Raw genomic sequence first — 11,882 nt, 5'->3', positions numbered from 1 at the left:
GGGTGCTCTTCAGTTGCCGACGCGCCGGTTATTTCACGTAGGCCCCGGCACGTCGACGAATATGTGACCACCTTCCCACGGCTAGACCTGGTTCTTAGCGCTGCGGAAGCGAGGGTATCATATTGTTTGTGTCGGCATCGGCGGCGTTGTCCCTGAAACCAACTCCGCAGCTGGGGTTGACTCACTATCGAAAAGGTGAAACAGCTTATTTGCTGCGCTCAAATTTCGCATTAGGAAGTAACGTAATCGTCGGTAATTTTTCTGGCAATCGTTCTCCGCCCTCGACGACCCTTTGCTGGTTCCACCGCCGATACGGCTCTCGCGCACGCCATGTGCCGCCAGCCCTGCTCCTTCGCGGGAAACGGTCCGGCCGAACACTGAAGGCGACCGGTGTTCTCGGCCCGCGATCCAGTCGTCTTTTCCACGTCACTGACCGTGTAACCAAAGTCCGCTACCTCATCGACACTGGTGCCGAGATCTGTGTTCTTCCGCCTACGTTGGCTGAGCGGCGCCGTCCTTTAGACTCTCCTCCTCTCACCGCAGTCAACGGATCCACCATACGGACATACGGCCAGAAGTCGGTAACGCTTGACCTCGGACTCCGCCGTACTTTTCGCTGGGTATTTGTTATCGCGGACGTGCGGACGCCAATCATCGGCGCCGACTTCCTATGGCACTACAGGCTCCTAGTTGACATGCGGCAAAACAGAATACTGGATTCAGAAACAAGCCTAGTCGTCCAAGGCGTCTCTTGCCGAGCTCCACCACTCCGGCTCCTCCAGGCGCACAGCACCGTTTCCGACCCTTGGTCCAGCATCCTTGCTGAGTTTCCAGATGTCTTCCGACCCCCGTCCCTCCAAGCGCCAGTCGCTCACAACGTGACTCATCATATTGTGACGACTGGGCCTCCCGTGTTTGCTCGCGCTCGTCGCCTCGCACCGGATCGCCTCGCTGTCGCCAAACAGGAATTTGAGCATATGCTTGAGCTTGGCTTCATCCGCCCCTCCTCCAGTCCTTGGGCGTCGCCTCTCCACATGGTGCCCAAAAAGACCGGCGACTGGCGGCCGTGCGGCGATTACCGGGCCCTCAACAAGGCCACAATCCCTGACCGCTACCCGATTCCCCACATCCAAGATTTTACATCGGCTCTACATGGCTGCACAATCTTCAGCAAAGTCGATCTTGTGAAGGCATATCATCAGATTCCTGTGGAACCGTCGGATATCCCGAAGACCGCCATTATTACACCTTTTGGCATGTTTGAATATCTCAGGATGCCTTTCGGTCTTCGCAACGCGGCCCAGACTTTTCAGCGTTTCGTTGACCAAGTCCTACGCGGCTTGACGTGCTGCTTTGCCTACCTTGACGACATTCTCGTCTTCAGTCCTACGGTAGAGGCCCACAAGCTCCACCTGCGTCAAGTGCTCGAAAGACTCAGCCGCTTTGGTCTCGTGGTCAACGGACCGAAAAGCGAGTTCGGCGTTTTTCTCGGCCATCGCGTCAACGCCCATGGCATTCGCCCCTTGCCGGCCCGTGTCACCGCCATCAGTCAGTTTCCCCGGCCCACCACCACCCGACAACTGCGCGAATTTCTTGGCCTCGCCAACTATTATCGGCGCTTCATATCCTCACTGACCACAAACCTCTGACGTCCGCGCTAGCATCCAACAGTACCTCCTACGCTCCTCGCAAAATCAGGCAGCTCGCCTACATTTCCGAATTTACCTGCGACATTCGTCACGTCAGCGGCAAGTCCAACATAGTTGCCGACGCTGTTTCTCGTGCTGAAGTCAATGCGACGGACAATGGACGGCCAGTCATCGACTTCACGGCTATGGCTGCTGCTCAACGAGCCGATGCCGAGTTGCAACGGTATCGCACGCGCGACACATCTTTAGTGTTGCAGGACGTCTTGCTCCCTGACTGCGCCGTTCCCCTAGTTTGTGATACATCAACCGGTCGCCCTCGCCCCTACGTGCCTCCACCATACCGACGAACCGTCTTTGATGCCCTCCATTCTTTGGCCCATCCTGGCATTCGCGCAACACAGCGCCTTGTCACGGCTCGCTATGTCTGGCCTCGCATCAACGTCGACGTTCGCCGCTGGTCGCGCGCGTGCCTGAGCTGTCAGAAAAGCAAAGTGCATCGACACACTGCGACGCCGTTTGGCACGTTCCCGTCCCCGGACGCCCGCTTCAGCCATCTGCATGTCGACATTGTCGGTCCCCTTCCTACCTGCGGGAACCACCGCTACCTGTTAACCTGCATTGACAGGTTCACGAGATGGCCTGAAGCGATGCCCCTTCTGGACATAACGGCGGAGTCGATCGCAAGAGCACTCATCACACTGTGGATAAGCCGCTACGGTGTCCCTTGCACCATTACGACTGATCGTGGTCGTCAATTTGACTCCACCTTATTTGCTAACCTATCTCGGCTCCTCGGCGTCAATCACATCAAGACGACCTCTTACCACCCGATTTCCAACGGTGTCATTGAGCGTTTTCACCGGCAGCTGAAAGCTTCACTTATGGCGTCCGCTTTTCCTTCGCCATGGATTGAGCGCCTACCCTTCGTCCTGCTTGGTCTCCGCACTGCACTTCGCAGTGACTCTTCTACCTGCGCAGCATTGCTAACGTTTGGCACTACTCTCCGTGTCCCAGGCGAATTCTTCGAGCCCTCACCACCCACGCCTGCTGACGTCTCAGATTACGCCTACCGCCTACGTAGCGCTATGAGCAGTGTAGTTCCACCACGTCAACGCCAGTATTCCCGTCGTGTCCACGTCCCCTCCGACCTTCAGCGGTGCACGCACGTCTTTGTTCGCCACGACGCCGTACGCCCGCCCTTACGGCCACCATACGATGGTCCGTACCAAGTGCTCCGGCGTGCTCCTAAGCACTTTCTCCTGCTCATCAACGGCCGGCAGGACACAATCTCAGTTGACCGCCTTAAACCTGCTCATCTTGACACCGACGTCATCGCTAACTGTGCCGCTGCATTCCCTTCCGACCGTGCCAGTCCTCGTCGCGTACGATTTGCGCCAAGCCTATCCGCTTTTCGCCATTCACACCTCGCTCATGGCTTCATCGCTAGAGGGGGGGCCCTGTAGCGTGCCATCGTGGTCCGGCAGCCGAAGACGACGACTGTCCCAGTACGCCTGCCAAGCACGCGCAGACTGGTTTTTCATGGCTGCTTAACTGCAAGGCCGGCGCAGCGCTGTTCCATCCCAGCCTGGGTGAGCGCGTCCAGCCGAATATATTTGTGGAGACCTGACGATGACTGGTGCCCACGATTCGTCTCCACAACGTCATACCGCTTGCCTCGTCGTTGCGCTCGCCTCGCCAGCTGTGTCGCATGCCTTATAACATGTCGGAGGATTGAAAAGGAGAGCTCGCGTGCGCCGCAGCCACAGTTGAGGCGGCAGTATGAAATGCAAGTCTGCTAAGCAGAAAGAGGCTTGGAATCGACATCGGAACGAGATGAAGAGGAAACGAATCGCCCAGGAAACAGAGGAACAGCGCGTTAGCTTTCGCTACGTATATCCTGGCATAGCGGAGCTAAGCCCCTGCCAATTATTTCCGTAGCCATCCACTACGACGAAACGCAAAACGCGCCCGTGTGCTGCACTATGTTGTGCACAGTAGAGATCCCCAGGTGGTTGAAATTATTCCGGAGCCCTCTCCACTATGGCACCTCTTTCTTCTCGCACTCCCTCCTTTATCCTTTCTCATACAGCGCAGTTCAGGTGGGTGTCCGCTGAGATGCGAGGCAGATGTACTGCGCCATTTCTTTTCATCAAAAACCAATATTCAATGTTTTGGTTTGAAGCCTACACTTGATAGCACTTAGTCAAATGCTTGGTCAAAAGTGGACAACTCATTTGAAGAAACTTGACGATATCCCAAATGATTTCAAGGAATTGGAAAACATACCAAGCAGCCTTTCTCCCCAACGTTTGTTTCTCCCTGCGTGTTAAACTGTCAGCCTCTCGCGCCCTGGCAATAGTTTGCGCAGCAGCCCACAGGAGGCGCCACAAATCCTTAGCACACACTCTAGATTGCGCCATTGGGCCAAGAGGGTGCTACAAGTCAAATGCACGCATAAAATCGGAGCCCACATGCTAACACATTCTCCTTCGCATCAATCAAGTAATCTATATTTGAATTTCTTCTTGACGCCGCATCTGTTTCATCAAGCAGTGAGAAACTGCTTTTTCGCTGAGGTGCCCCCCAACCTAGAGTTGGAAAATAAACATTGAATTGAATTAAAATTGAATTGAACCGAACTATGGCTATGGCGTTCACCTTAGGTCACGCGAGGCGCGAAAAAAACCTCAATATAACTGCCAATAACGTCGTTTGTTGTCATTCCAGCTCTCGAAGCAAGCTGATTAAGTGTTGTAAGGAATTGAAAATAGGTATCAGCAATTATATTGCAGATTTATATGCCTCGTCACCTAAAGGTCAACATGTCACGTCGCAGACATCAATCAGTTGATGGAACCAAACAGCACGAGGAAAAGTTCAATTACAAATTATTTAGTGGTCACAACGAATAACCCGCGGTGATCCACGTGTTCTTATGTCTAACAGATCACTTGAAAGAAAATGAGACTATAATTAGGTGTCTAGGGTCCTTTAAGCAACATCAACTTACTGGTGAAAGATGGGCCTTTCAGTGGATTGGATTTCAGTGAGAGTTGGTGCTGGGCATTTTGAGAGATCAGGACAGAGCCTTGGTCACCATATTCGCAAGCCGGAAGAGATGACCCTCCTGTCGCTTTCCATTGCTATTGCTCTTTTATATATAACTGCACCCAATCTCAACTGATGCTTTGAGCATGCTCTGCACGCTAAGCTGCTATGCATTCCCGTTCAGTCACAATCAATGTACTGTGCACAGGTGGTGCGGCACGCCCTCACAGTTTGTAACCAAGTAAACAAAGCACACCTTAGACTGCAGTATTGCTGTCCAATCATGCAAAACAAAACAATTTGGCCGCTTTAGTTTTCATATGAGCATTTTCAGAGCACAAGCATACCAGCAGCAGCATGCAGACAGATTTGGTGGAAAACTTTGATCACATTACGGGAGCCTGCTTGGTACTAAAAAAGACCAGGCTTGATAGAAACTAAAATTTGTCGTAGCAACAGAAGATGCGTGCAATGAGTTTAGACCCTAATCAACTCTGGCATGATGCTATCACGATGCACAGTTAACTAGCGCGAAATTCAGAGCGATTGTTTCTGCTGAGGCTCTACAGGAGGGCTATTCTTGTGAATAACAGCCCTAAAGATCACACAAACTGCATATGACTTGTCTTCTAAATGAATATGCACCCAAGTTAAACTTCCTTTTGTTAGGTTCCATTAAAGCACCTCTGAAAGCCACTGCTTTTCACCAAAACTCCCCTCGGGCAATGCAAGTTCATGATTTGTACACTTACACAGTCCTGAGAGGCATCTGTTCGAAAGCCTTTATGCTGGTGACAAGCATACTTATCCTTTCCCACCATGGGAATTGGTGCCAGGTCTTCCAACAATGTGAAAGGCAAACAGGGTTTACCTTGCTCCTCAAGCCGATAGAGTGCTGCAGTGTGTACCCGTTATACTATCAATAATTGAGCACTCTAATGCCGCACAAGTATGCTCAATGTTCCCAGGGACAGAGGAGACAGGAGTTTACCTACAAACGTTTAATCAGTAAACAGACCTGTTTACATGTAGTGAGCAACGCAAGTTTCTATATATACAACACATGAACACAACGAGCACAACGCAACAAAAATAACACAATCACCCAGTGGTTTGTGCATCTGAAATATTGAAATGGTTCCAGATACTATTTACAAGTTTTAACTTTGCATACAAAGTAATGACGGTGCCACAAGGCTTCAGTTATGGGCTGCTATGTGATTAACTGCATACAGATGAGAAATGAGTATGAAGGTTCAATAAATTACATGATTAAAAGTACAATGCTACAAACTCTGGGTTATGTGCTAAAGTACACTAATGCACGTCAGATTGTTGGCAGCCTGGCTGCCAGGAACGCAACGAACTACGGCACATAGTACAACAGAAAAGCCAGTTACTAGAACCTGGCTTGCCGGAAAAATGAAATGTCGCTCAAAGTAACTGTACATGATGCACACAAATGCTGCTTGAAACCTTCAAAGCAGAACACTGAACTGTTACATATGTCCTTTCTTGCATAAAATGAACTACGAAATGCAAAGAAAGAGTACCCAAAGAAATGAAAGCACTGTTAAAAGAATTTCGCAGAAAAGCGCAATACTGCCTCAGTGCAGGAGGAAACTCAAATGTTAAATGCACAGTGAAAAAGGTGCACTTGAGGTATATGGCAATAATAACCAAGCCTCCAACTACACTTCAGGTGGAGGAAGTCAAAACAAACATTTACTATGGTCTCATCCATGAACTTTCTGCAAAAACCTATGCTTGTGGTGTTGGATGAGTTTTTCTTACCAAAAACATACTTTGTGCACACCTAAAACAGAAGGTGAACCTGAAATTTTCACTGAGAACTTGACAGATTGCCAGAAGCACTGAAAATCTCCTTCAGTGTTAAAAGAAATCCTTAGGCCTAGGATAAACCAACAATATGATGCAAGGGCTCTATAAATCAGCCTGCTAACATGTCAAAATAAACACTGTTACAGAACACTTGCTGCAGTTTCCAGGTAGAGCTGTGTAGACCAGCCATGTGTCACAAACCTCAACAAGACCAATCTAAACAGCTCAAAAGCGTATGAAGAGAACTCTAATGGCAATTTACATGAAATGAAGGCGTGGAGACCAAAGATGTATGAAGCAAGACCGGGAAACAGTGGGGAGTGGAGTTCAGGGTGAGGCCACCTGTATGAGCTTGCTTTCCTTGAGGACGACGGGGAGACGGCTCTGTGCTACAAAGCGGCGGCAGGCTGAGTCAGTGACCTGCGGGCAGTCCCTGAGATCCAAGTGGCGCAGTCCTACACAGCGCCGCAATGCTTCCAGGCCCGTGTCTGAGACATTGGCGCATCTCGACACATCGAGTGCCGTGAGGCGCGTTGCCTTAGCCGCTCCAAGCACTGCTATGCCCATGTCCGTGACACCACGACAGTTGGACAGGTCCAGGCGGCTCAGGTTTGGCAGCTGGTGCCCCAGTAGTCGCACTGCCACATCTGAGATGTCGCAGCCCGCGAGGCGCACCTCGACGAGAAGCCGTGGCTTGGAACGGGCGTCGGGAGCAACCAAGTCTCGCACTGCCTGGTCGCCAAGGCCCTCGACCCAGCTGAGGTCCAGGCAGCGGAGGCGTGGGCAGACGCCAGAGCGCAGTGCGGCCACGACAGCAGCTGCCGAACAGCCGCTCAGCCCCAGCTCACGGAGGTGAGGTAGACGTGGCAGCAGCCAGCTGAGCTGCTTGGCCGACACGTTGGTCCAAGCCAAGTCCAGGCAGCAGGGCTGTCTCCTCACGATGCCGGCCAGGGCCAGTGCCGTCACTCGGCGACGTGACAGATCCACCCGGCGCCACATGCCTGGCTCCACACACCACCTGTTCCATGTCTTGCACACCAGCTGGCACTGGGAGAGGTCCTGGGGCCTCAGGTAGCGCATGACAGGCACCATCACCTCACGCATCAGTGCATAACAAGCGATGTCGTCCTCCAGCTGCTCCCTCTTCACATCCTTGGCCGTCTCCACGTCTTCAGGCAGTGGAGCTGGCCGCACCAGATGCATAGGCTTGCGCAGGTTGCCGCGGTCTCGCAGGGTCATTTTGAACTTGAAATCAGGCGGCTGCCCACAGGTCATGCTTGTGATGTGCAGGTTTGGTGCAGTGGCCCCATTTGCAGTAGCACTTGAAGAGTTCAGACCCTCCTTGCTCTCACTGCCCTGGACATTAGCGGAAACGGCCGACAAGCCATTCTTGACCTCAGGCTCCTCGCTGGGAATGGCTGACAGAGCGGGAACTGCGGGAACAGCAGCCTCGGCAAACTCTGGCTCCGCACCTTTGTGCAAGCTACGCATTGACTTTACCACCTGGTCGTGAGAGCTTGTGGGTGAGATCTTGTCACTTGGGACAACGGTAAGCCGGGAGCAAGATCGAACGTAGTCGTCCTTGCGAGACCGACTCAAAGCCGTCTCGGGGTTCTCGTACATCTCCTGAAAATGACCAAAAAGAGGCCAGCTCGAGGAAAAGCTTAACTCAGAATACTAGTAAAAAAAATTTTAGCAGCAAAGCGCATGCATTAGACTTGCACCACCTGAGCACTGCAACGGTTTTCAGTCAGAGACAGATCAATAATTCAATGCGTCATTCCCCCCCAAGAAAGGAACGCTGCCCATATGACGCGCATGCATTTGAAGTGGTAGTCTTTTTCCAGGTATAACGAGTGTCTTAGTGCAGCTGCTCGCTGCTTCTTTCTTCATGCCAACATTTGAGTGGCACGCTATGAAAGGGCACACCCACATCCCCTGCAGCTTTTGAGCAATGAAAACACCAACAACACATGAAGTGTGTTTTCAAAATCTTGTGCTTGGAAAATGTGCAGCAATACAAAAGCAGGCAGGCATGTCTGTCTGTCAAAGAACAGTGCCAGGGTTACATGCCCAAAGGAATTAGCCCCCCCCCCTACAGCTCAAAATGACAAGCCAGATCTCTAAATGACAACCCACAAGGCAGGAGAAGCTTCTACACACCTCGGAAGAACTTGGGAACACTCTTCTGCAAATCCTCCTCCACCAAAGGCGCAATGGCTCACCTCATCGCTGGCATCTCCATTCTTGACTGCTCCTGATAACTGCTGGACTGGTTTGTCTGGCAAAGGCACGCCGTCGTACTCGAGAGGTTCTTGAGGTCCTTCAACTTTGATCTGGGAAGTGAAGGTGCCCGCAAACAAGAAAACCTTTAGGTGCGACGTCACACCGCAAACAGCGCATGCCAAACGCAGGCATGCAGTCCACCAAAAGAATACAAGAAATAAAATGCATCGCAGGCGAGTTGGCAGCAAGAACCCTGCCTACATGGTCATCCACTGCTAGTGTGGACAGGTGTGCCATATGTGAAATACTTGCATACAAGCAGAAGCAGGAACCACAGGAAGGTGTCATGTTTCCTGCACTTTTTGAATATACGCAATTGTGCACGTCCCTATCCCAGTGACGCTCTGCGCAGCTGTGAACCGACTGCCGCATGCTCCTGTATTCTCCCCAGCAGTGAATGATCCAGTGAAGTCTCAAACCCCCAGCAGTTGTATTTTGACATAACATCTGCCGAGAAGAGGTTTTCAAATATCCTAATTTCTGATGTTTTCAGTAAAGATTCTTTGAGTTCCAACAATGACAGATCAACATAAGTCAAGGCACAGTTTACCAAGCATGGTGGTTAGTTACAGTTCGCATGAAATAGGCAATGTGCACCCTTTAAACAATTAAAGTGTCTCTACCATGGGGTTACACTGCATTTTACTTGCGTGCAGACGTACGAACTTTCATCGCCACCCGGGTGTGAGCAGATGCAAGCGTGCATGTGATGACAGCAGTGGTGATGGCAGATAAAACTAATTAAGTGCTCCATGGGAGGATTCCAGTGCAAGTGATGTAGGAGCGCAGGTTGTGGACAGTGCAGGACACATCGGTATCCTTTCCGGCTGTGCAGCAATGGCTGAACCGACACGCACCAGGACGAGAAGCAGGCAGTTGGTGTAACCGGCAGTGATGCCTGGGACACTATTGCATTGCTCTGCTGGAACTGCTGCAGTTTTCCCTGTGTTGCAGCCCCAAGATGTTTACGCCCAGACAATGTCTGCTTACCACCACGATTACATTTTTGTGTTGTAGTGTTGGGAGCTCTTCTACTGACCCCGAATGGACTACCGCTTTGGCTGCTACTCGTAGGTGCGTTAAATGATCAGGCAAGACCATGGCTTGCAAGCCACAATAGAAGGTGAAGCCTTTCGTACCCAGAGAAACGTGACAAGTTGCTGTAGAAGTAGCGCCGCATATTTAATTCCTTGGAAACTGCAACCAGTACGAACAGCATGGAAACTAGTAGAGCGCACTGATAGCTACAAAAGCTCCACTCTTTTAACACGACAGCATTAAAGGCCCGTTCTCCAGAAGATCCGGTGTCGGTGTTGTGAGCGAAATGTCACGGGCATGGCTCTGGCAGGTGGTCTCCAGAGAGTAACCTAGGAGGCAGGTGGGTCACCTAGGTCACGTGACCTTGCGGCATCATCAAAGTCTGCCCACCGGATAGTGAGCACACTGCTCACCTGCCACGGGGGCAAGTTAATGATTGGTCACTCGGGAAGTGCAAACTGGGCACCACAAAGCCCACCGCTGGGAGCAGTTGCCATCACAGGGCATTGACGCATTGCTTAACCGTTTGCACCACAGCACCAGCAGGAGTATGAGGACTCCCAGGGATCTATGAATGTAAAGTAGAGAATGAGAATGTAAAGTAGAGAATTAACCCACTACGTTATCGCATCTTACCCTTTGGTGGAGTTAAGTGCCTCTTTTTTTTTTTTTTTTTGGCATAGTCACCAACAATGGCTATGCACTTTTCTCAACCATACTGCAATATTGTGTCAGTAAAAGCATGTACCAACAGGTGTGACCGAAAGCTTCATAACACATAATGACATTGCTGCTAAAAAATTTTCCCTACATCTCCACCTTTCATTGCGCTGAAGAGAGAGAAATCGCAAATCTGAACTGAGTGTTTGCTGTGGGCAGGACAGCCCACTTGAGAATGACAATGTACATCATTATCTTGGAACTGGTAAGAGACACAGCATTTTTGCGTCGAGAGAGAAAGGTTCACTTCTTCTCAAGCCAAACCTCGAAACTTTGGCCTTCTTGACAACGTCAGGATTGTGAGATTGCACTCAAGAGTTGACAAGTGTCTCAGTGTTCCCCAAAACCAAAAAACACCAAAACTGTTCACGTCTCAAGAGACAGCCCGCATACCCTTTACCGTAACACTGTGGACTGCATGCCGAAATTCTCCTGAAAAAGCAAACTGCAATCACTGCATGGACAGCTGTTCAAATGACGACATCACAATTCATTACTTATGAGGGTGCTAGCCAGCAAACTGTCACCTTTAGCCTCCTACTCCTGGAAAACTTGCGCTTGATGTGCTTTCTACTTCTGTGTCAGCATTCTGGAGTCCCACCTCGTGCAGACTTACGGATATTTCGGCGCTGAAAACAATGTTTTGAACATACTGAAGCAGGTATCCAGAACCATACAACTATACAGCAGAATCTCGATGATGCAATCACAGCTGGTACGAATTTTGGCATGACATGAATGCGTAAAATTTCCTGGCCGAAGTGCATTCTCTGCGACACGCAATACCTTGGGTGTTAAGGACACTGTCCTGTGCCACTACATATCATCCGAACACTGGAGCCGTGACAGCATGCACAAATACTAAATGCTGTCCTTGCACCGCTTACGCCGTGATCACCAGTAGAACAGTATGCACTGCTAACAGCGCACAGTGATGCGAGGCTTGCACATCGCCAATACCGAGATTAGCAGTCGCACCAAACTCCATGTCCACTTCCGAGACATATGCACTAGTATGCGCTGCACGTCTATGCGTCCCTCGGATACACTAGAGGCAGGTGTACAATTATTCTTGCAGCTGGATACAACTCAAGAATGAAGCAGCAGATGCTTTCCAAACGAGGCACTCCAGCCAATGCCACCGACCTACTGCAGTACTGTTACAGTCAACTGCCTTGCATTTGCCACAGCTGCTAGCAGGCGCATGTGAGGTGCAAAGTGGTTGACTGCAACGTCACGACAACAGATTGATTCCATTGGTCAGAAGAAGGCCACCCGTGAGGGGCATTTGCCACTTCG

The 11,882-nt window shown here is 50.8% G+C and overlaps 1 protein-coding gene across 3 annotated transcripts in view; it reads right to left on the bottom strand.

Moving 5' to 3' along the window:
• Positions 1–5,683: 5,683 nt before the first annotated feature.
• Positions 5,684–11,882, bottom strand: part of Kdm2 (Lysine demethylase 2) — a 42,008-nt gene continuing 35,809 nt past the window's right edge. For all 3 annotated transcript variants that reach the window (XM_089574554.1, XM_089574553.1, XM_089574552.1), the window contains exons 17-18: positions 8,765–8,875; positions 5,684–8,165 (exon numbers count right to left, since the gene is read on the bottom strand). In XM_089574554.1, coding sequence (XP_089430680.1) covers positions 6,867–8,165; positions 8,765–8,875 — 1,410 coding nt within the window. In that variant the 3' untranslated portion in view covers positions 5,684–6,866. The remainder of the gene's footprint in view (positions 8,166–8,764; positions 8,876–11,882) is intronic.

The sequence above is a fragment of the Amblyomma mixtum genome, chromosome 2, assembly GCF_055824585.1.
Source record: "Amblyomma mixtum isolate Tamu chromosome 2, ASM5582458v1, whole genome shotgun sequence".
Taxonomy (NCBI): Eukaryota; Metazoa; Arthropoda; class Arachnida; order Ixodida; family Ixodidae; genus Amblyomma; species Amblyomma mixtum.
The sequence above is the reverse complement of the archived record's forward strand: the minus strand, read 5'-3'. Positions and strand labels throughout refer to the sequence as shown.